The sequence below is a fragment of the Esox lucius genome, chromosome 3 (genome assembly GCF_011004845.1).
Source record: "Esox lucius isolate fEsoLuc1 chromosome 3, fEsoLuc1.pri, whole genome shotgun sequence".
In the NCBI taxonomy this organism is placed as follows: domain Eukaryota; kingdom Metazoa; phylum Chordata; class Actinopteri; order Esociformes; family Esocidae; genus Esox; species Esox lucius.
Window position 1 is genome coordinate 22,002,771 of NC_047571.1, and position 24,398 is coordinate 22,027,168.

Below are 24,398 nucleotides of genomic sequence, written 5' to 3' on the forward strand. Positions count from 1 at the left end.
AGACTTCAAGCAATCATTGCCTGCAAAGGATTTAAAAATGAACATTTTATTTATGATTGTGTTAACATTTTAACCCCTGAAATAAGGGGACTGTGTATGAAAATGGTTGCAATTCCTAGACATTTCATACAATATTTTTGATCCACCACTTGAATTAAAGCTGAAAAGCTGCACTTCAATTGCATCTCAGTTGTTTCATTTCAAAATCCATAGTGGTGGTATACAGAGGCAAAATTATGAAAATTGTGTCAGTGTCCAAATATTTCCAGACCTAACTGTATATTTGCTCATTTTACCATGGGGCAATGTATATATTATTGGCACTTCTATTCATTAGCAGTCTTAGTCGTTCTGCAGTAGCTGTAATTTTTTCAGTTATAGACTTGTGGTTGTAAATTGCAACAACACTTCAATGCTGTTAATGGTTTGTATGTATTACTGTATTATTATTATTATTATTAGATATTAGTTGTTGTTAGTCTTTAGATTTTTAATTTTTTTTGGACACGATGGGATCGGAAGAGATTTGAAAAATACATTTTTATATTTCAAAATTTTAAATAAAATCCATAAAATGGTTTTGGCTTTGCATTGGGCACACTCTTCATTTGTGTCAATAAAGTTCAAAATATTCCACTGTCAACATTTATTTATGGACAACGGTCTGTAAACATTTGTTTTTACATACAACACATGCATTGTTTTTCCTTTCAGCCTTGTCAGCTCTGAAGAAACGTTCACACATTTTTGTGATATAAATTCAGTAGCCTAATACATTATCAAACTTAAATGAGACAAAGACACTGAGGCAACACAGCAACCATTGGCCTCAAGAAGTACAAATATTTACTGTGTGGATGGCATGCATAAGAAGAGGTGTGTGTAATAATTTGGGGCTGAGTGTGTGTGTGCGTGGGTACACTGTGTGTAAGAATGCATGCAAATGGTTTTTGTGTCTTTGTTTTTGAGTGTGCACAGACATGCATGTAATATCCAACGTTATTATTTCACATTTTCTCTTAGCCTTAGTCATGACTCATTAGCTGTATTTGCATGGAAGCCCTTTTAACTATACAGGCACTCTTAAATAATTGTATATTTCCCACAGAAAAATAAATTAGTTATTCTTGTGTGATAACACAATAGTTAAAGTAAATGTCCAGTAAAAAATAAATTTAAAGTGTCATATTCTCTTAACTTGTAAATTATATTGTTGACAAAAAACCCACCTCAAACTCACAAATAGACCATTTAAAAATGCTCAGAATCATTAGATCATCATAAGTTTGAGCTGATCAATCAGTAGTCTTCATTTTAGTAATTTAGCAAGCCCTCTTTTCTAGAGCGACTTACTGTACAGTAGCAAATGCATATAGTTTGATAAATGGTCTGGTCTGTTTGAATCAAACCAGTACCAATAAGCAGGTTATGGCAACCAGACTCACTCAGAAGTAACATCAACAAGAATCTGAACAGTAACAGTTATTGTGGAGCTATAACATGTCTTACGCTGACTTTTCAAAAGCTCACATTCTTCAGTCTGTGTGAAGTAAAGTTGTAACATTTGGTACACAGGTCCACCTCCACAAAAGGAACAGATTTGACTCGATGACCCACCAAATCTGCCCTGATGGATTTGTATGAAACTTGTTTTTGTTACTTATATTTTCCAGAGTACAACTTTTTTTTTTAAACCTGGCCATTGCAGACCAATTAATGTTTATGTGGGCAAAGTATAACGTATAAATATCTAGAAATCAGACACAGATATTTAAATCTTAATAAAACCTGGTGTTCACAGTAATTGTAAGACATAATGTGTGCAATATAAGTGGCACTATGAAGGCCATCTGCCAAATCATTTGATATGGAGTGGGGAAAACTGCACACATGCTCAGGTATATACAGTTAAGCCCAAAAGTATTAATTTCAATGCCAAGTTTTGAGCCGTTGTGCATTTTTATTTGACCAATAGGTTTGAATAGGCTGGAAATAACATAAACAAGGGACAAAACATGGTAAGACATTGTGCTGGAGACACAAATGGATAACATAACTATTTCTGTTCTTAGCCATGACTTGCAGTTGACTAGTAACTGACTAGACAACTACTGCTGTTCAGCTGTTCTCAACTTACAGGTGATTAGAAAGCTCTCATGGTGTAAATGACAAGACCGTTATGAATGGTATAGAAACTTTCACAACTTTTCAGATTCAACAGATTCAAGGGGTATGAATAATGTTGGACATGGCATTTTTCATACTAATTTGAAAAAACAGAAACAGTTGCATTATTCATTTGTTTCTCCAGCCCAATGTCTTGCCGTCTTTAGTCACTTGTTTAATTTTTGTATTAGTTTCTTTATTTTATATTTCTTTCATTCTATTACTCACTGTTTTCTGTGTTGTTGATAATTCTTTCGGTTGGTCTATATTGTCAACTGCCCTTAACATTTGTCCAATCAAGTGTATCTGTCTCTGTTGTATATTGTGCGTCCTGAGGGAGGCCTGGGAGCCTCAGCGCGTTTTTACCTCTGTCATTCCACCTCCATAATGGCTTTTTATACTTTCACAGGTATTTGTGCGTTGATACTACAGCTGTAAGCTTTGTAAGCACCATGCTCTACTAACTGAACTACACGTCTGGAAACAGATGTCCTGGCCAGTCGATGGTTTACTCACAGTAATATTTTGAATGACTATACTATGCCTACACTGTATTCCTGATGTTAGGGTACACCCAAACCAAAGCCATGCATTTTGAGAGTTTGGTCATGTTTTACAACACATATCGACAGTAGCTGATTAAACAATAAGGTAGTGCTTCCATTGATTCTCAATAAAATAACACTCACTGAAATATTTGTACATATTCCCATGCAGGACATTGCATATTCTACTCTATAGCCTACTATGTTGTGGTGTCCACAACTCGGATATCTACTTTCAATGGACATCCATGTAGTTTTGAAAACTATCCTGAAGCGGAGTTATCACTTAGCAATGATATGTGGTGCTGTCAGAACATTCAGACATATTGGCCAAACCCCATTATTTTGTACTGCTTTTCTTTTTCTCAATCAGTTCAGAAATGTTCTCTGAAAATTTGGTCATCGTGTTCACCTGAATATATCAACACCTTGTCCTCTCACCCTCTATACTTTAGGATCAGGTGTTAAAACTGGGATTTGGGAAGTGGGGGAGCACTAACTTCTACTTTCCAGTTGTATTTAAAATGTTTAACTGCTGGCCGGTAGAAGTGGAAGTAGCTCATCCCTCCTAGGTCTCCTTTAGACCATATGTGCAGGAGCTCAGCTCCTGCTGGCTCCCACACAATTGAATCCCTGTTTAGGATCCATTATGCAGCCATTCGCAGGTATATTGCACCATAAAATGAGTTAGATGGTAGAACGCCATTGTCAAAGTCTACTGATGACCTAATTTCATTACTTCTCTTTGCAATGATCAGTACATAGAGAGCGATTGCAACATTTGGTTGTCGGCGTGTGACCGTAGAAGACCATCCTGTCTGTCCTTGCATCACTTAGAGATTCCTAGGCCAGTCTTCATGTACTCATAGACCACATAGCTGATGCTCACAGCAGGGATCACTTTCATGAAGTTAGGTAGGATGCCTCGATAGAGTCCAAAGAAGCCCTCTTTAGCCATGATTCCCTTTGCCAGGCCAGTCATTGTGGACTTGTCTGATGCATCCAGAGTTGCTGAAGAAAAGATAAATGAAAGAAAGGATGCACAAAGAAAGGGAAAGGTTAATGTGGGTACAGGTTTTACAATCATGGCGGGGAACAAAATGGACTAGCAAGGAAAGTAAAACAAAACATTTGACCTTGCAGAGACATTTCACTATGAAAAGGCTATTTTTGGTTTCAACGATTAGCATTAGGTTTAGGCTTAAGGATACATTTTGGGGGAGGTTAGGGTTTGGGAAAATAGGAAATGGTTGGGGTCCCCCCAAGGACCGTAAAATGTACACGTTTCTGTGTGCACATGTGTGTACAGTATTAGGTAGCAGGTGGTTTTATTAGTCATTAGTCATTTCTATGCTGCTGGATTGCTGTTGTTGAATGTACAATGTTTTTTGGCTTCAAAGAATATCTAATCCAGGTCCAGACCTGTGTATTACCTTGTGCCTGCATGCGTGTGCGAAGCAAGGCAAGAGGGTAGCTGGCCAGCTGACCACAGGTGCTGGAGATGGTGCCACAACCTAAGAGCACTAGGATTCCAGGGTTGGCTGTGTCTTTGGCATAGTGGGACAACCAGGCATTCTTCAGGCTCTAGAGTTCACATAGAGAGGTGGGGGTCAGGGAACTATCATCATTTAGGGCTGTCACTGTGATCATAGCCCTAAATTATTACACACCCTCCGACAGTGATCACATCACACCCCTAAATTATTGGACTCAGACAGTGACCACATTACAGCTCTAAGCTGTTACAGTCCCTCAGACAGAGATCACATTGTTGTTGTAGGCTCGGGCACATATAGGCACTTGGTTTGCGCTCAGATGCGAGGGCAATTAGCACCTTGTCCCAATTAGTGATTGTCCCATTCACACTGACTACTTTACATCAAGAAAAGTTGTGTAGATGAAGCTGAAGATCATGAATTGCCACATATTTTTGTCATAAAACACTGAACTTGAAAAATCATTGATTCTGTGATATTAATCCTGAGTCTGCATACCTCGTAAACAGCCAGGTCAATGCCAGCATAGGGAATGATGCCTATCATGTTGGGAGTGTAGCCTTTATAGAAGGCTTTCATGCCTTCTGTCCTCAGAATCTTCTTGCCACAGTCCAACATTCCATTATACTGGCCGGTTTTCCCGAGAGTCAGTCTGGTCTTCATTACCTAGAAAGACAAGACAAATTTGCAACAGGATTATCTCTCCCAAATATGATATATTACGTTTTGACTCGATAACCCTTCTGCATTACAGAGCAGGAAAATGGAGTGTGAGGATCTCTATTGATGCTGTGATATTGTCTCCAGTCAGTATTAAGTCACTATAGTCATAACCCCATTATACATAGTACAGTGTGTATCTGGAAGAAATCTCCCAAATCTCCCACTAGTGAGGGATTTCAAATTCTCACGTTGATATTTGGATTAAAATCTTGAATGCTGGGGAGAGCTGGGGATTTATACCACAAGGGACTTACATACATAGATGATATTTACCTCCTTTGATCAGCTGAGGGAAAGCTATGACCTTCCTAGAAATACAGGTACGGTATCTTGAAATTAGGAACAGTAATGTGAAATGTAAGAAAACCTATCACCATGTTTGAACATGTTATGTCTTCTATTTGACGGGAGCATAAAGTTTGCCCAACTTCAGACAAACTTGTATTTCAGCTTTATTAAGTGTTTCATTCTACTAATCCATCCTTCACTGAGCCTTCTGCGGTAAAACTGGTGGGGAAAAAAACGTAGCATTAAAATAGCAATCTTTGTCTGAAACACATAGCAGATTTTCCGCCCACCTCCATTGGGTAGATGGATGTTTGGGCAGTGGCACCTGCCAGGGAGCCAGCCATGAACCTCTGGTAAGTCTGGACTTTCTCTCCCTCCGGTGTCAGTAGCTTCTTAAACTGATGGGGGAGAGGTGAGACGCACCATAAGGAGACATACAGTGGATATAAAAAGTCTACACGCCCCTGTTAAAATGGCAGGCTCATGTGATGTAAAAGAATGAGACAAAAAAGAGAAATCATGTCAGAACTTTTTCCACTTTTAATGTGACCTATTATGTGAACAATTCAATTGAAAGAAAAACTGAAATCTTCGCGAGGGAAAAATGTACAGTAGAGACACTATTACAACATAAAGATAAATCTTCCAGCTCCCCCTCCTCCACCATCACTTTACTTTTCTTGAAAAATATAGTTTCCTCACATATTTTGCTGTCTCTTGTTGCCTTACACTGCCTCAAGTGCACATGTACAGCTATAGCATGGGTTCAAATCTGGCCCATCAGTTAACAAATCTTCCCCCCTTTCAACATAAACTCTCTTCATTTTCCCCCACTGTCTCCATCTAATAAAGCATTTAAATCCCTGAAAATATTTCTCCCTCAATAGGTTTAGACCACCTTTATATAACCATCACCTCCGTCCAAGGTGATGACATGAACCATAGAAAGAGTGTCCAACCTGTTCGTAGGCCATGAATTTGATGGCGGTTTCGGGGGCAATCTTTATCACGTTGATTCCATTTCCTCGCCATAGAGAAGTCACACCTCCTTCCTTAATCATCTGCTTGAGTCCTCCCAACAGGGTGATGCGGTTGGTCTTAGACGAGTGGACCTGAAACAATGATATGGGTTGAACAGTACCAAATATTATTAGTTAAAGGGAAGGATTTTCATCAAAAACTGTTGTTAGTGGAAGTCACATAACTATAATGGCTGGTGCTCAGCATCGCCCAGCTCTTGTTTGGATGCTAGGTGCTGGCTCAGCCATTGGGTCCGACCCAATTTAACCCCATCCAGAGCTGATGGATAGTTTTGCAGTTATATACAGTACCGTGGTGCTTTTGACTAGGGTTGAGGTTAGGAATAGTGGCCTGGAGCGGTGCAGCTTTCTGGTCTGCTGCCTTCGGTGCACGTGCTGCTGCAGCATGACTTTGAATCTGACCTACTTCTCTTTCATCAAAAAGACTATTTTTCACCACATTCCTGTCCAATAAAACGGAAAATGACCAAATGGACAGTATCTTATTATATATACGATAGTGGTTGAGTATGTAGCCATAAAGCTTTACATTTCTGTTTGCTCTAGTAACAACCCCTCCAGTACAGTACCTGCATGAAAACCTTCACCCTGTCCAGGGGGGCGGTGCCTGTGCGAGAGACCGCCCCTGCCATTGCCCCAGCAGCTAGCTGTTTCCACCAGCCTCCCGAGGTCTTTTCCTCTTCTGTGAACTCATCAGGGATGGCAATGCTCTCTCCTATGTCCAGCACCTAGTGAGTGAAAGAGCAATAGGGTTTATTGCAATTACACCAATCAACTACCACCAAGACTTTTTAATGTTCATTGCAGTCAGATTTTGTTTAAAAGTTCTCTGGGTTCTAATTTCCTCACTGCAACAGGCCACATATAGTTAATCAATGATCCTTACTACTGTTTTACATTCTGCATTACAGCCTTTACTGTTACAACTTGTTTTTTATTTGTTAGGTCTATTAGACAAGCCACATGCTATTGTATTTAAACACGTAATGAATCAAGGTGGAAAAGTCTAAGTATCTTGTCACAACAGTTGACAATAATTTTAACTTTGGAACCAATGGTGGAAAACTTTAATAGCTAAACATAAATCCAGATTTATATGCAAACTAAATGTCAATCAATCTTTTTTACAGTCTTTTTTCCCAACGATTCAAACTTCCCAAGAGTTTGTCTTGAAAATTATATTTAATTCTACAGAGAAATAAGTATTTCTGTAGATAAGCACATAGTACCCAACCAACAGTCCTATTCTCACACTGCTTATAAAGCTAATTGTAAAAGCTTTAGCAGTTATAGCAACCACCACTCACAATCACTGGCATGTAGTGTCTAAGCAAAGGTCTAGGTGGTAATAACATTCTACTCCACATAGGTTGAGAGGTGAATGGCTCTACAGTAAACAGAGATAATCCCCAATCTTTAGTTTACTTTGCACACAGTCAAAGCACTGCATGCTTTAGGCTGTTTTAGGTTATCTCTAATCACGCTATTTGACCGCTGGAACTAGAGTTGGGTGTCTGAAAAATGCATTCACATTCCAACGTCCTAAAGCACAGATTACAACCACTGGCCTTTCCCACTACTATAGGTCCCCTTGCTGAATTTGAGAGCTATGGAGGGGTTTCTCCAAAATATTACTTATTTAGTTCCTTTAATGGGATACGAGGCTGGACAATGTCACCGACAAACTCACAGAGGTGTGCTTCCAGTAGCGTATGATTTCATTTAGGTTATGGGCAGGATTGAACAGGAAGTGTTGCCTCCACTCGTTCCAGTCCACCATCATGCTGCCATCAATGTCCATGCTGCACAGAGGACATGCGGTCACAGAGAGGAAGTTATAGTACTAGCCTGGTTGCCGTTCTGCTTCTGCTTTTGTCAACTTCACATTTTTTAACCAGCCCCATTAGTTTAACCTATCAATGGTTTGATGATAATATTTGTATAGTTTGTAATAAATTACATGGCTGATGGAGAGACTCTTCGCTTTGAGGACAGACCTTTGTAGAATCGTCTGAGCCTCTTCCTGGGTTATTTCCATTCCCAGCTCTTCAAGGGACTGCTGGATCTCAGAAGCATCAATGCAGCCTGGAGGAGAGATATATCAAGGTTTTGTTTAAGACCTCAGAATTACTCAAACATGTGCAATTTACCAGTAAGCCCATGCACTCAATTTTGAAGAGTCCCCCGGTACTTCTGATTAGGAGTCACTGCTCTAGTTAAATGTTCCTATGTATGATGCATGTTCTGTCATGTCCTGTTGTTAATAATGATATAACGTTGTTATGAAAATCTGTTATTCTTGGAGAACCCTCCCCCGAGTTCATATACTCTCTTTTACTTTTTGTAACCCGTATTTCACAATGAAATCCGCATATTTTGTGGTGTCAGGTTTGGTATGGTGACCTACTGTACCATCGTTGTTTTTATCCAAGCTTTTGAACGTCAAGCGCAGCTTCTTCTCGTGTTCTTTCAGATATTTGGAGAACTCATTGAAGTCGAGGCCTCCGTCTTTGTTTTTGTCTCCAGATGACACAATCTTCTGCGGAGACAAACATTACATAGTATAAGTGCTTCAATGTTGCAAGTTGAATCATTTAACACAGTTTCAGCAAATTCAGCAGATACGCATAGACGGGAACAATGTTTTTCAATGGTATTAAATGGTAGGCCATTGTTATATATTTACTGTGTTGTGTATGTTGTGCAATATTACGCATGGAAAGAGGACTGGGCTCACATTCCAGGCCCCGCTAGCACACACTTCAGTCCTCACTAAGTACTAAGGCTGGTCAAGGACTACATGCTCGCCAACATGCCCATCACCCTGGATCCATAGCAATTTGCATACCGCCCCAAAAGGGCCATAGACAACACCAATGCCACTGTACTGAGCAACACTTTATCCAACCTGGACAAAAGCAACAATTACTTCAGAATGTTGTTAAACGACTACAGCTCAGCCTTCAACACCTACCGAGCCCTCAGCTGGAAGAGCTGGGGCTGGACCCAACCCTGCACAACTGGATCTTTGACCTCCTAACAGGCTGACCCTAGGTAGTTAGGGCAGACAGTAAACATTAAACCTGCACCCAGCTCTATGAATTTGACAGATCCCTCCAGCCTAATTGTGAAACAGTGGTGGTGGCCCTCGTTTTCTTGTCTATTTTTTAACACTGCTTTATCTCTCCAGGATATTATTTCTCAGTCCATGAACTGAGCCCCCATATTTGTGGTTAGTACAGTTATTACGTGCACATCTCTTGCAGGATGAGAACAGTGTGTCACATGTGTTAAATGTTAGCTGATAAAAAAAGGGAAATGAATGAATAGGTGGTGAATAAGAATGGCGAACTTATTTTTGTAAGTATGTTGAACATATTTACTACACATTTACCTGTGCTGCACCTTTGCGGAACGATATGCCCATTGCGGTTAGGCCCGCTCTCAATTCGGCAATATCCACCTTTCCATCCTTATTGGTGTCCAATTTATCAAATAGGTCCTGGTATGAACTTTCACTGTCGGGATCCCAGCATCGGGAGTGTGTTAGAATAAGTCCTTTTATAACTTGATACATTGTCACGGTTGTGAAATAGTCTAAATATAGTCAATGATCTATAATGTACAGAAAGTTGAATGCATAGCTGTCAATGCGAAAACCACCGCTGAGGAAAAGCAACTACGTGGTCTTCAGTTATTCGTCGTCAGTCGCAATTATCTTCGTTTCCAACAAAGAAAATACCGGTACACGAAATTAGATAATGAGTCCTCGATATCTCCTAAAATACTCGTGCATATCCAGTAAATAACCTGACATCTACTCGTCGAAATTACTGCATTCAGTTTGAGGGAGGAGCATCATAATAAGGAAGGAGAGGGAAGCCGAGCAAATGGAAGGGGGGTTGACCACGCTGCTTTATGCAGGGAGATCCCAATCGCGGTGCAGTCAAGTATAATACCCATGCCATCGTTAATAACGTGTCTTCTAAGGTTACCTATTAACTAGGTATATACAATAGTTCGTAGACAATAACTGTCCAAAATGCAAACTCGTTTTTGTGAGGGTAGTTGATCTGGAGGTCTGTAGCAGAGGAGACATTTTCTTTAGAAACATGAAGGTGTCAAATTTCTTGTGCTAAAAAGCTGCACGTCTGACTCTAGACATTGTGTCACCAGGTGGCGACATTGTCTCCTTGGGAGATGGAACGTGCAATGTGATTGTTAAATAACTAATGGGTATATTCCCTATTGATACTCTGCCAGGCCTGTACTTCAGCTGTCTTTAGGTATTTCTAGTTTTGTGGGCCTTTTGCCCTCAGACTTGTCTTTAGCATGTGAAAGGCCTACTCAATTAAATTCTGATCTGGCCCAGTCAAGAACTACCCAATTTCTGGCCCTGGAAAATCCCTTGGTAGCTATGGCAGTGTGGAATAGGATTGATTCTGAACTCATTCAATTATGCTTCGTGATTTGGCATTGTCCTGCTGAATCACGAAGCATCATTCAACGAGTTAGTCATCAATCTTATTCCAGTGCCATAATCCCAAAACATGATATCCCCTCTAACATATTTACAGTTGAAGTGGTATGCCAGATTCTTTTTCTTTTACGACTACCTCCTGGAGAATGTTCCTAATCTTTCTCACTATTTTTTTATTTGTATTATGGTATATATTATGGTAACATTCTTGGTTGTCATCCACTGTAGATGTTTCATTTCTTCAACTAGGTTATTTAACATTACACAGCTCACTAGTGCTTTCTAATTCTTAATGTGCCAAACATCATTTTGGCACACCTAATGTTTTGAATATATCTCTGATTGATTTATTATGATTCATCTGCCTCATGATAGCCAGCCTGACTTACATTTACACTTGTTTGATCACCATGTTGTCGGATAACAGCAACAGACTACAAAAGCCTTGAATGTTGAAAGCTCTCTTGTCAGTGCTCTCTAACAATGCAAACAAAGACAGCTGCCTAAAAGTAACTGCTATGAAGTTGAGTTTGTCCCTCAAATGAAGAGACCATTCAAAATGTTTTGTAATTTCTAAATGGTTAATCCATTTAGGGAATAAAAGTCCATGTGTGACTTTTAGAGTTCACGATAGGTATTTTGTGATTTTAGTCATGATCAGGTAAGAAACCTGTACTAATTTCTGTAAGGTAATTTTTATTATTGAAATATGAAGACTGGATTTCAGATAATTCAGGAGTACTATATGTTACCTTATAGATAGGAAACGTCATAGTGTTGTTACTACTTCATGTGCATAACAAGCCTATCGAAGGTGGTTAAATCTGCCATAATAAAGCTTTTTACATTGTGCAGCGACAACTGGGAAGGGGGCTGGGATGGAAGGTGGCAGATATTTATTAAATGAGATGTAAGATGGCAGAGATGTATTATAAAATGCATCTGTAATGATAACCAGATTTAACGAATTAACGTACACATATGGTCAATGGAATAGGCCTATCGCTATAACCTATAGATAGACAGGGCCTACATATATTGTGTAAAGTAAATTGTTTTAATGTAATAACATCTAATCATAGGACATTTTTCAATTAAATTCAGATATTTAATTCGGTGGCCATATTTTGTTTAAGTGCGCTTCATTTGTTGTTACTATTCTTGCTACGTTTGCAAAAATGTTTCAAAGGAACACAGTAATTCAGCACACACAGTTGTCATTGTTGGAATTAAATAAGATGTGGCATTTACAGCAGATTGCGTTTGGCTCGGTGTACGTTTTGCGCCTCACGTGCTCTTGGAAATAGGAAACTAGGAATGGGAAATCCGAAATTATGTTCAAATGCTATAGAAGTCAAAAAATAATAATTCAACCAATACGAAATATAATCCATATCCTATCAAACATGTTTTGAATAAGTGAAATGGCGAAAGTGGTGAAACATCACTGCTTTGCATATTTAAATCAGTCTAAGAATCTGTTCTTAGCATTACTTAAAGGGTAAAATTACGGTAATTAAAGCGAGTTATTGTTACTTTTATGTTACAACAGAAGGAACAAAAGATAAAACATGGACAGAGTTTCCAAGAGGATTATTAACATAAGAGATAACAATGATAGTACATCAACACCCTCCATGCAAATAAGGATTTTGTTCAATCAGCATATTCATTCAATGGTAAGGAAAGTAATAGCCAGCTATAGCTAGCTAACGGTTGACTTGTAAGTGGGGGGCGTGACGTATTTGAACTCGAGACAAACGCAGGGAAAGCGGACCAGGCGAGCCACTCTTAAAACATGGCAAGTGTTGAGCGGAGAGTACTGTGACGCTCGAACGCTAGATTTAGCACAGTATTTAAAAGTTTCATATTTTTTGCCAGATTAGCAACAACATAATGTCGTTCATTATGATGAAGAAAAAGAAATTCAAATTTAAGGTAGATTTCGAATTGGACGAACTGTCTTCTGTGCCCTTTGTTAACGGGGTGTTGTTCTGCAAAGTACGGCTGCTAGACGGCGGTTTCTCTGAAGAATCTTCTCGGTAAGTAACAGATTTTCCTATTTTAAGCAACTCGGAGGTGACTGCGATTCCCGGCCGTATTGTTAGTCACTGTACTTTTGCTTGCTATTTCGTAGCAGTTCTGTGAATTGCTCCCCTTTAAGATGAAGACAACAAGATGTTGATTTTGGGTGTGGAACATAAATATGTATATTTTCATAAATCCTAACATTATCGCCCTCTCCAGAGAATACTATAGTTGTAGTAGCTACATTACCAAATTCTTCTGACTGCCTTCTGACAGACAGCAGAATTCAGTTTTTAATTTAAACATTCCATGACTATGGGCATGGCTGGACATGTGAGGGTTGCTTGTTATAGCTTTTTAAAATTGTGTGTACGTTAAAACAATAAACAAAACGCCTGGAAACGTTTAGCTATAACGTTAGCAAAATGTATATCTGAAATATCAAGAAAAAGGTCATTTATTTGCTTATCATTAATGTCTCTATTATTTTGTTATAACACATTTTCCAAAAACTCTTGACTTTAGACTGGCTAGGAACTTATTGATCATGACTAGTTGAAAAAACCTGCAAATCATTAATCCCCAATTGAAACCAGACCTGTTGTCAAGTAGGTTACATGAAGATAGGCTTATGCTGAGTGAGGTCCAAACATAACAAACGCAGATTTAACACATTGCTGCAAAAATCAGTTTAGCTTAAGATTAATGATTTCAGGAGCCCTTTCAAGTGATACTTCAAAAATGGCGTCCCATACATTTGCTAAAATCTCATTATCTCACTAAAACAACGTTTTAAGAATCCAGTGCCACTGAGATGGTCAGACAGCTTAAACCTGGTTCTTCAATCAGCTGAAGGCTGTGAAGATTGGATCAGTCACATTAACAGCATCTACATTCTTCCTAGCTTGTTAATCATCTTTCTTGTTATCCATTCATCATTTCTTCCTGTTTGGACCCACCCTGAACATCCCTTCCTCAGTATTCTGGATAGGACTTTGTTGGATTTTAATCCAGATTTGCAGGCTATTGTCATTCCTTAGAGGAACAATCTAGCAGGTCTTATGATTCGGTGTGGTATTTTAGGATATGTAGGCCTACGCCATGTCATCCCACTCAATCGCCCAAGCAGGACTGTTCTTAAATGAGTCAGACGCTGGAAAGTAGTGAAACACAACTGGAACACGCCAGCTCCTATTGGTTAACCTGGCTAGAGTTCCTTAAGTGACTGCCATGGCAACTGCCGGCATTTTTCCAGTGCATAAGCGTATAATTCTGTAGTTAACCGTTTTACTCAAACCATGATATATTTTCACATTGCAACGGTTTATAAAACTTTGTGTATTATGAATCTTCTCATGCTTATCTGAACACACACACCTACACACACTCACAGGCTATTAGCCTCTTCTTAGTCACTGCATGTGTGACTGAGCCGAAATAATGTAAAAGGCAGTACTATATATAAGTGACGTGACTATTTAATAGTGAATGATAAAATATATAAAATGTACTATATGCAATTTATCAGACACTTTTAATCTAAGCAGTTTACAATAATGCTTGCATATAACTGCTTGGTAACCCGACTTAAGTCGATATATTCTATGTCTCTTGCCGATCCATTGTTCTTTATCCCTTAAGACAAAATCGGTGAATATGATGAGCCAGAAGCTCAGAACACTGCCAGTGAATTTCAAAATATACTATTCGCAAGGATACTTGTGCTTTTGTAAGCATAATCCATACAAAGGGAAATACCATGAGAAACATTCATGTTACACCTAGGCATTTTGTGTCTAATCTACCAAACCCACATCAAAACACAGAAACAGGATCCTCTCATTACATGTTGTGTATTTCTTGTTGGAGATTTATCCAAGCCGTAAATCTGATCTGGAGAGGATGTGTAGTACCAAGGAATGGACAAATAGGACTGTGTATGTTTGTCTACATTGTCTTTGGGTTGTATCGCTATACGTTTTACCGCTGTGTTTCTGCTCCAGGGAGCAGGTTCAGGCTAACTGTGTACGCTGGGGGAAGAGATTTTCCTTCCTGTGTAAGATGAATGCCAACGCTGGGACAGGAGTGCTGGATCCCTGTGTGTGCCGGGTGTCTGTGCGCAAGGTACATGACTCATCAGAGCGGAGCTGTCAAAGCACTATGAATGTCAGGCTCAACCGCCTCCAAGAAAAGGACTCTACTACCAACTAGTCCTTTAGTTCAGTAGAGTCTGAAAGAGTCTCCTTATAGGCCAACACATATTAATGTATAGAAAGTTGTATGCCAGAGCTTATACCAGCAGTAACTGTGCAAAATCTACTTTATAGTTTATCTTTGATAAAAGTATAGCTGCTTCGTTATTCCACAAGATTTGATTCAGTTGATAAGTACTTTCATTCATCTTTTTTTTTTTTTTAGGAAATGAAGGGTGGAAAGACCTTTGCAAAGGTAAGATACTTTTTGTTTCTAGATTTTCAGTCAGTGACTGAAAGCTTCAGGTTAAGTAGAGAAAATCCAGGAACGTTCATTACATTCCTTGGTCTTCCAATCAGGATTCTAGATGGATTTTCTTTTAATTTTATGGGAAAGGAACCATCATTTTGCAATGCCCTTGGAACACAGATTTGTTATGTATCATCATGTATATTACAGTTACTCATTTACCACCTCTGAAATAATGTCTGTAAAGGTGAGGTTAGAGATAGTAAGTATTTTATTGCCAATTTCTATCTTTGTTTACTGATTGCTGTTTCAACACTTGATAGTCATTTATTAATACGGATATGACAAAATGCTGTAACTAAAATGTAACGTGACTACGAATGACTCATATTTAAAGGGAAATGCTTGTGAGTAAAGGGAATATTTCTCTAAGTGTGTGCCAGCAAGAATAGCTTCTTACATTTATGGTTGTAAAAAGCAGAGTGCTCTGCATTGGAACTGTTGACCCGAGTCTCTGTTCTCCTCTGCGTAGCTGGGTTTTGCTGACCTGAACCTGTCTGAGTTTGCTGGCTCCGGCAGCACCACCCGCCGATGTCTCTTGGAGGGTTATGACACCAAACACACCAGGCAGGACAACTCCATCCTGAAGGTAGGGTCCGGTGTGGGACTTTTAGACATGCCTCCAGAATATACACACCATTCCACAACTTCCCTTAGGGAGCAACGGTATGGGAGGTGGCTATGACTATGGACTGGAACAAAGCTATAGCATAATGTGCCAAGCTCGCTGGTATGTTAGCTAAGCCTGGAACTTAGTCATAGCTACCTAATATAAAACTAAATGGATAGGGATAACTGTTGCAGCAAATACAAATCAGAATACCTTCCAACAGAGCTAGCAAGTTACTGTTTATTAGTTAATAGCTGCTTGCTAACATTATTCAGAGTTGAAGCCAGCTCAGTTGTCGCTGCGATGCTTACCACATTAACATAACACTGGTAGACTCATAACGCTGTTAGTTGCTGTAAACTGAGTACCGAAAGCATATATGTTGATCGACAGATTGATTGATGTCTAAAATCTTTGCTAATTTGTTTTTAAGTATGCTCTTAATGTGAGAAAATGTAGGTTGTCTCGCTATTAGGTAGTTTTGTAGGTTTCATAATTAGCTTTAGATAGCTACCTAGTTAGAAAAGGACTGCCTTCTTACTAAAGGGGCCTGCAAAGCTAGCTAGGAGCAAGATGTAGTTCACAGGTTGCTGTAGTTTCAAAGATAGCCTTGTCTGACACAAACACATTCCACAAATGTTTTTATCCCTGCATAACAAAATTATTAGTTAACAAATGGACGTAAATTATTAAAAACTGACACAAAAAAAGGTTCCCGGGTGATTTTTTCCTAGATGTTCTTTAGATTGACAATACACAGGAACCCTTGTAAGTTATTCAAGGAAGACTTTAAAAGGGATCCTGGAAGCTTCTTAAAATGTGTCTTTTAGAAACTATTAAATAGTTCTTTAAAATATCTTTTTACATTGTTCCCAGATGTATTTGCAAGTGTTCTCCCACAGTTTCAATGTAAAGAACACCTAAACAGTCCTCCACAAACCCTTTCTTTTTAGAGTGTACTTCATCCAGGACATCTAGGAGTGCACTCTAAAAAGAAAAGCTTTGTGGGGTTCTTTACATTGAAACTTGTCTAGACTAGAAACACTGATCTGACCAGACCAACTAGTTCATAAACCTACTGTCTACACTCTATTCATTCTTTATAAGAAACCACTTTTTAATGGTTTGAAGAATCTGTCTATTTGAAGGGTGTACATTCTTTATATTCTTTATATTAGTTCTGTAAAATACCTTATACCTTCTTTACATTACTTATAGGTGTTCTAACTCGATTTTTCAATGGTAAAGATCTTGAGGAACCTTTTCATTTTAGAGTGTAGCCTTTTACTAAAGAGCAGAGAAAGAGAAGGACAAACAGGGAACCACGCACCAAGTATTGGCACACACTGGGAGGTGATGGGTTGTTGACTGTCACCCTCTCACGCCCATAGTCACCATGTATTTACTAGTGTGAATGGGCAAACAATCTGTAACTAGGATGTAGATGTCACTTGGTAGTTATGTCGGTGCGTGTCAAGACGTGACATGCTAATGATGCAACTTCTCTGTCACACATGAAGATTTGCATGTACAACTGGAGAAGCACCTTTGCCATTAAAATGGTTATTGACTGTGGTTAAGGTAGATCTAGAACCAGCTTACCAAATACTCCATTGAGAAGGGGAAAACCACCAAACTGTACTTAGTGTGAAGGGTGGACTTTCATGACATCTCATGTGTATGAGTCATAATGACATGGAGTTAATGTCCCCTGTCACAGGTTATCATCAGCACACAGCTCAGGTCTGGGGACCCCTGTTTTAAAACGTAAGTACCCCTCCTTTCATTTCCATTCCAGCCTTTATGTGCGCTAGATCAAAACGTTATTAAGTCAACTGAAAGATTAGCATTGATATTCAGCAAAGGTAAGTAGGACAGTTGTATGAAACTGACTGTCTGTGTCTGGCCTGACCACAACAACACAGAGGAAACAACCTACATTGATGTAAACTGGCATCCTGTCTCAGCCTGGGGAAACCCAAACAATGCTGCTGTCTCTGCGGCTGTCAGAAACACTGAGGGGATCATGGTTAGAATATTGTTGTTCATTTAAGAAAGTTTGCGTTTTGGCATCCTTTTCACTGAATCAAATCATACAATCAAACCCCAGTCGTGAAAATGAAAAGCCACACTTACATTGGTTAAATATGCACATCGTATGAGAAATAACTACACTTTGTGGCCTCTGTTTTTTTGCTTCGTTCTTCCCAATTGATTTTAGCGTGGCATGTGCACATAAAACCTGAGGTGCATGGCTGAGGTCACAAAACAGGAGTACCAGAGAGACTGACTCAGGACGTTGTACTCAGCGGTTTCCATGTATCATTTCACCATGTAGGAGGAAGGGGGTGATAATGTCTAAGAATACACCGCTGAAGTGATTCCACTAAAAAAGGTCTCAGAATCATTCCCCATGTACTGACTTGGCTGAGGCATTAGGCTAAGGCATTTGATGACAGTGGAGAGATTCTGGGAGAAAGCTTCTATGCAGTGCACGAAGTGATGGAGTGTCTCTGAGTGTTCCAGTGTCCCCCTCACAGCACGTGTGCGTGTCTTTTACTGAGCTGATCTCCCACACAGTGTGACTCACCCACTGGGCGTATTGTCAGAGCCTTGGGTGAAGAAAGCCGAGGCTTTGTCGTAAGAGCCGGAGCCACTGAGACTAAACCAGAGCTCCTCACATTCACCTCTTCCCATGTTATCTTTCTCCCTGTTCTCCGTCATGTTTTTACTTTTCTCTCTCTGTCCCCTATTTTTGTCTCCGTCCCTTGCTGTTATTCTGTCCCTTTCACATTCTGTCTCGAATTTATAATTTAAGTTTCAACCCTTCTCCCATCTTCAGTTTGACCTGTTCATCTAAGAAGAATTTAAGTAATAGCTGGTTTCCTGTTATGTGAAAGTGTGTTTATCCTGAAAGCACCCTCTGCTAACCAAATACAAAGGTCATAAAACTTGTGATTTTTATGTACCATATGAGAAATGAGCACTTCTGAGAGGATCTGATTGTGTTTCAGTTCCACATTAAAACTTTGCGTTCACAAATAAGGGGATATCATGACATATGACCTCCAAACCACCACATGGACAAACAAATAAAAGACTCAAACCACAACCAATACATGTTAGGGAGGAACAGGTGTGGTTTATGTTTGTGAAGCAGCTGGTCTGAGGGTCTGTCAAAGCAGGTGATGTGACAAACAATGTCCCTGTGTCTCTTTTCAGGCCACCATCCACAGCCATGAAACTGGGTCTCCAGCAGGCCGAGGCAGAATGTCTCCATGAAGATAGGAAGGGAGGACACACACCCAGCCACTCCCTCCCTGTACCAGGTACACACACACCCAGCCACTCCCTCCCTGTACCAGGTACACACACACCCAGCCACTCCCTCCCTGTACCAGGTACACACACACCCAGCCACTCCCTCCCTGTACCAGGTACACACACACCCAGCCACTCCCTCCCTGTACCAGGTACACACACAGCCAGCCACTCCCTCCCTGTACCAGGTACACACACAGCCAGCCACTCCCTGTACCAGGTACACACACACCCAGCCACTCCCTGTACCAGGTACACACACACCCAGCCACTCCCTCCCTGTACCAGGTACACACACACCCAGCCACTCCCTGTACCAGGTACACACACACCCAGCCACTCCCTCCCTGTACCAGGTACACACACACCCAGCCACTCCCTCCCTGTACCAGGTACACACACACCCAGCCATTCCTCCCTGTACCAGGTACACACACACCCAGACATTCTTCCCTGTACCAGGTACACACACATACCCAGACATTCTTCCCTGTACCAGGTACACACACACCCAGCCACTCCCTCCCTGTAACAGGTAAACGCACACCCAGCCATTCCTCCCTGTACCAGGTACACACACACCCAGACATTCTTCCCTGTACCAGGCACACACACACCCAGACATTCTTCCCTGTACCAGGTACACACACACACCCAGACATTCTTCCCTGTACCAGGTACACACACACCCAGCCACTCCCTCCCTGTAACAGGTAAACGCACACCCAGCCATTCCTCCCTGTACCAGGTACACACAGACATTCTTCCCTGTACCAGGTACACACACACCCAGACATTCTTCCCTGTACCAGGTACACACACACACCCAGACATTCTTCCCTGTACCAGGTACACACACACACCCAGACATTCTTCCCTGTACCAGGTACACACACACCCAGACATTCTTCCCTGTACCAGGTACACACACACACCCAGACATTCTTCCCTGTACCAGGTACACACACACACCCAGACATTCTTCCCTGTACCAGGTACACACACACACACAGACATTCTTCCCTGTACCAGGTACACACACACACCCAGACATTCTTCCCTGTACCAGGTACACACACACACCCAGACATTCTTCCCTGTACCAGGTACACACACACACCCAGACATTCTTCCCTGTACCAGGTACACACACACACCCAGACATTCTTCCCTGTACCAGGTACACACACACACCCAGACATTCTTCCCTGTACCAGGTACACACACACACCCAGACATTCTTCCCTGTACCAGGTACACACACACCCAGCCACATTCAGAATACTCCATAATATATCTGCTATAATTGTGGAAGAACGGTGTTTCCCGGTATTTTATTTATTTTGGGCTAATACACAGGTAAAATCCTTAAAACACAGCTAATCCGTCAGTGTTAGTGGCAATGTTGCATTGACGCTGTCATAATGTTGGTGTGATGTTTTCTCCTGCTTAGAGCCCCCAAGGAAGTGTGCGTCTGTTCCTGATGAGCTGCGAGCAGGTGGACATTCGAGAACATCCAGCTACGCCAGCCAACAGTCCAAAGTCTCAGGTAGTTAGTAGCTACATGTATCTCATCTGAACCAGATCCACGACCAAGCAAGAGCTTGCCTTTAGTTATTACAGTGAAATCTACATCCTTCTCCGTTGTGTTGGGGGATAACAGTGCCAACTTGTTTTTCACAGGCTACAGTAGTGGTCACTCGCGCTCTTCCAGTCTATCCGAGCTCACACACAAGAGGAACCTCTCAGCCGGCTCTGTTTCCACGGGCATCTGTAGTATTCCTGAACCCAGTGACGACCCGGGGTCTGTCTCTGTCACCTGTGCCTGTTCCCCTGTGCCCGAACATCCCCAGACCCCCGCAAAGAGCTCTTCCTCCTCAGAGAGACTGAGCAGGTAATATTCACCCAAAACGATCTCTCAACCAAGTACCACATTGTAATCATCAGAAATCTCTCTGTTTGCTCCATCTCATTGTTTTCTGCTTATCTTTCTCATGCGTCTGGGCGTGTGTGTGTGTGTGTACTTGTGCGTGTGTGTGTGTGTGTGTGTGTGCGTGTGTGATTTAGGCATGCAGTGAAGCAGAGCTCGGTGGAATCTCAGCTGAAGAGAGTGGATGCTACACGGGTGGATGCTGACGACATTGTGGAAAAGATCCTGCAGAGCCAGGACTTTAGTCAGGGCCTGTTGGACTCCAGTACTGAGGGTACGATCCCAGGATGTAGTTCAGAGAGAGTGGTCGTAGCCCCATGTGTTAAGGTGTATCACACTGTCAAGAATAGGGAAAAGGCCCCATGTAGAGAACAGCTGATCTCTAACTTGCCAGTTCAGAGGATATTGTTTCCATTGATACCAGTAGGTAACAAATGCCACTCCCCAGCTTTCTCACATTGCAGAATGCTCTTGTCAGTAACAATTCATTGTTTTCACATCGCTATGCAACCAGCAATGAGATTTTCCTGCGGTGTGGCCTTGCTTTGAATGATATCATGTTATTTGTGTGTCAGAGGAGGGACTCCGGCTGTTTGTTGGTCCTGGTGGAAGCACGGCGCTGGGGAGTCAACATACCAGGTAGGTGACATCACCACGTACTACACCTGGAGTGACTGACAGGTGTACAACTACTATGGGAGACACACAGCCGCAAAAACAATCTCTCTCAGCGGCTCGCTGATAACCTAACACATTTCCATTTAGTCAACATTACATTCGAAACGCATTTTAAATGTTTAATTGGTAGTTGAGGGAAACTGATTCATATAATGTGTTTGTTTTTCAGTAATGCCCTTCCCACGTGTTTAGTGTCAGATTTGAATTGTTAGATAACAACATGTTGGTGTCTGGGGTTCTGTTTTAGGGTTGGTGCTGGGCCCTACGAGCAGGTGGTGATCAGACGCTAGCCCAAGCCAGGGGGGTGTTTGAGAAGGTCTGACTGGGAAGGACAGAGGGGCAGCAGTTGTCTCGCCTCTCTGCAAGACAAACCTTTCTCACAACGGGAGTTATTTCTCTGATCAGCGGAAACTAACTGTGTAAGATTGCTCCCCCTAGTGTTAAAGGATGCAGGTAACCTGAAAGCCATGATGACAACTTGTCTTTCAATAACTTTGAGAAGAAGGATACATTGACTTCAATTCTGGAGGCCTTAATGTTCAGTGAATTCTCATTTTTAGAAAACTAGGAGAATGCTGTGCCCCCACATTACAAAGGGCTTGATGTAAGATAAACCCTTCCTAATGGTCCCAGGTTATTACTCTAGGAGGCATGTTGCCATTTACTGTTTGATTGTTCAGTTTGTTGCTGCTTGATATTTTCACTGTATTAAATGTGCAGGGTAGTAGAGGTGGGTAAAGACAATCTACCAATTTTGTACAATTTATGATCAGTTTCTTTTTGTTTTACCACTACATCTGTGATGTTTAGTGTTTTACACAAACACATACATGTGTGTAACAAAGGTTTTTTAACTGACATACTGTGGTGAGGAGCTGGTTTCTTTTCTCACAGTTAACTTGAAACTGACTTGATAAATGACTGATGTTATTGTGGGATGTCACTGACCTACAGGTGCCTGATTTTGTTAAATAAACCAAGAGGACCTTGCAGTATATTTGTTATAGACTACAGTACATGTTGACTCAAGATGCAGGGATGTTGGAAGATTCTATAAGCTGGGAAATTATAAAAAAGGATCGTACCGTTGTTGCTACCTGGCTCCTTATGTGTCATCATCAGGTGGAGGTGAAGATGTCTGATATGTTGGGGATTTGTTTCAACCAAGTCCAGTAGGCTGTGGTTCAGGATTCGAATCCTCAGCAAAACAGTAACATTTTATTTTTACTATTCTCAGAACTGACAACAATTCAGTTCACACAGTTTCTTTAATATACAAAATGATATTTGTATAATATTTCTTATTACAAAGACTAGAAATTATATATTTTATTTATTTTCTAAAGCTTATTTTGATACTGTAGTAGTAAGTAGGTGAGAACTCATTTTAGGGACATTTGACATTTTTAGAGTGGAAATTTAGACAAAGACAATCTCTTAAAGAAAGATTGTGTTAGTCAAGTAGAGTGATCAAACATGGATGTCAGTGTTTTGTCAAACATTGTCTACAAGGCCAAACATGACCTTACTGTACATGTTTATATTGTTCAGTGCCTTGAAATATTTTGTAGAGTTTGTTATATTCGTGACAAAATATTATGCAACTTTTTCAACCTTATATTCAATCAGCAGACCAGTTTTATTGTATGTTGACTTTTTGCATTTGTCTATTTTTACTCTTAAATGAGAGAAGTATTGTCCTGATATTCCTAATGTTAAACGTTCAGAGCTTTACTTGTTTGTCCACTTCCAAAAATGACCTTTGCAGTAAATCCCTTTTTTTAATGTAACCTTGTTGTTTTTGCAGTATCATTTGACAGAAAAAACTAAGTGCTACATAACTAATGTGACATTTTGGAAGACTGTTATTTAATACTGTTTCCTGATTAAAAACACATGCTGTGTTGTTATACAATAAAAAATATTTATTTAAGAAATAATGCTTCCCCTGGTCAATAGCTTTTATTCTTTTTAACTTTTCCGTCTGCTGAACAGTAGTCTACATCCTGATGGCTACAAAACCACAATGTTAAATGCATGTTGCTATAATACATTTTTTTCATTTTACATCAAATTAAATTCTTAATATAGTCTCATTATTAATGCTTCAAAACTATATACTGATATAGTAAATCAATGTGGGTTCAGGGAGGTGTTATTTAACTGCTGCTCAGTGCAGGGTTGTGTGGAGGTTGAGAAAGCCCTCATCTGCTTGTCAACGCCAGTCTTTGGCAGCCTTGCCTTTGCAACACAGGGTGAAATTCTTCTAAAGTACTACAGGGCAGATGGCTGCCTGTCATGTCATCACTATCACTGGCAGGGAAAGAACACACTTTGAACAATCCTATTTAATTTACAGAGTCTCTACAATACATTCTTAATATTTTTGAACACTATCCAATTTGTTTGGCATGAAAATGTCTATACTTTTTTTTCATGTCCCAATCTGAAAGAAAATGTTTTGGCTTTTAGTGTTAGGTTTAGGGGCAAAGGTTACAATTTGGGTTAGGGTTATAATTAGGGTTAAGCATTAGGGCTACAGTTAAATTAACTATACATAAATGTTATGTTATTGGGATTGAGGTTAGGGT

The 24,398-nt window shown here is 40.4% G+C and overlaps 2 protein-coding genes across 3 annotated transcripts; one reads left to right on the forward strand and one right to left on the reverse strand.

The window, feature by feature from the left end:
• Positions 1 to 631: 631 nt before the first annotated feature.
• LOC105020872 (calcium-binding mitochondrial carrier protein SCaMC-1) lies at positions 632 to 10,139 on the reverse strand. 2 transcript variants are annotated; one of them, XM_010888212.4, is made up of 10 exons: positions 9,653 to 10,139; positions 8,671 to 8,797; positions 8,256 to 8,343; positions 7,949 to 8,060; positions 6,828 to 6,986; positions 6,178 to 6,330; positions 5,509 to 5,616; positions 4,706 to 4,873; positions 4,145 to 4,295; positions 632 to 3,722 (listed from the first exon to the last, which is right to left on the reverse strand). In XM_010888212.4, exons 1-10 carry the CDS (start codon positions 9,833 to 9,835, stop codon positions 3,541 to 3,543), a joined length of 1,431 nt encoding a protein of 476 aa, XP_010886514.1. In that variant the 5' UTR covers positions 9,836 to 10,139; the 3' UTR covers positions 632 to 3,540. The 2 variants fall into 2 exon arrangements, with proteins under 2 accessions (XP_010886514.1, XP_019896636.1); XM_020041077.3 differs by lacking the exon at positions 9,653 to 10,139 and having other exon boundaries at positions 8,666 to 8,749.
• A 2,275-nt stretch (positions 10,140 to 12,414) lies between these two features.
• LOC105020883 (protein FAM102B) lies at positions 12,415 to 23,695 on the forward strand. The gene is made up of 11 exons (XM_034289118.1): positions 12,415 to 12,780; positions 14,770 to 14,890; positions 15,185 to 15,214; positions 15,741 to 15,857; positions 17,599 to 17,645; positions 19,101 to 19,207; positions 20,653 to 20,748; positions 20,883 to 21,093; positions 21,267 to 21,403; positions 21,705 to 21,768; positions 22,055 to 23,695. Exons 1-11 carry the CDS (start codon positions 12,635 to 12,637, stop codon positions 22,095 to 22,097), a joined length of 1,119 nt encoding a protein of 372 aa, XP_034145009.1. The 5' UTR covers positions 12,415 to 12,634; the 3' UTR covers positions 22,098 to 23,695.
• Positions 23,696 to 24,398: the final 703 nt, after the last annotated feature.

Coding starts and splice junctions, on each gene's coding strand:
- LOC105020883 (XM_034289118.1), top strand. CDS start 12,635: ATGTCGTTCATTATGATGAAGAAAAAGAAATTCAAATTTAAGGTAGAT. Junction 14,891..15,184: donor GCCGGGTGTCTGTGCGCAAG/GTACATGACTCA, acceptor TTTTTTTTTTAG/GAAATGAAGGGTGGAAAGAC. Junction 15,215..15,740: donor GTGGAAAGACCTTTGCAAAG/GTAAGATACTTT, acceptor TCCTCTGCGTAG/CTGGGTTTTGCTGACCTGAA.
- LOC105020872 (XM_010888212.4), bottom strand. CDS start 9,835: ATGTATCAAGTTATAAAAGGACTTATTCTAACACACTCCCGATGCTGG. Junction 8,061..8,255: donor GCTCAGACGATTCTACAAAG/GTCTGTCCTCAA, acceptor TCCTCTGTGCAG/CATGGACATTGATGGCAGCA. Junction 4,874..5,508: donor CATCCATCTACCCAATGGAG/GTGGGCGGAAAA, acceptor TTGTCTTTCTAG/GTAATGAAGACCAGACTGAC.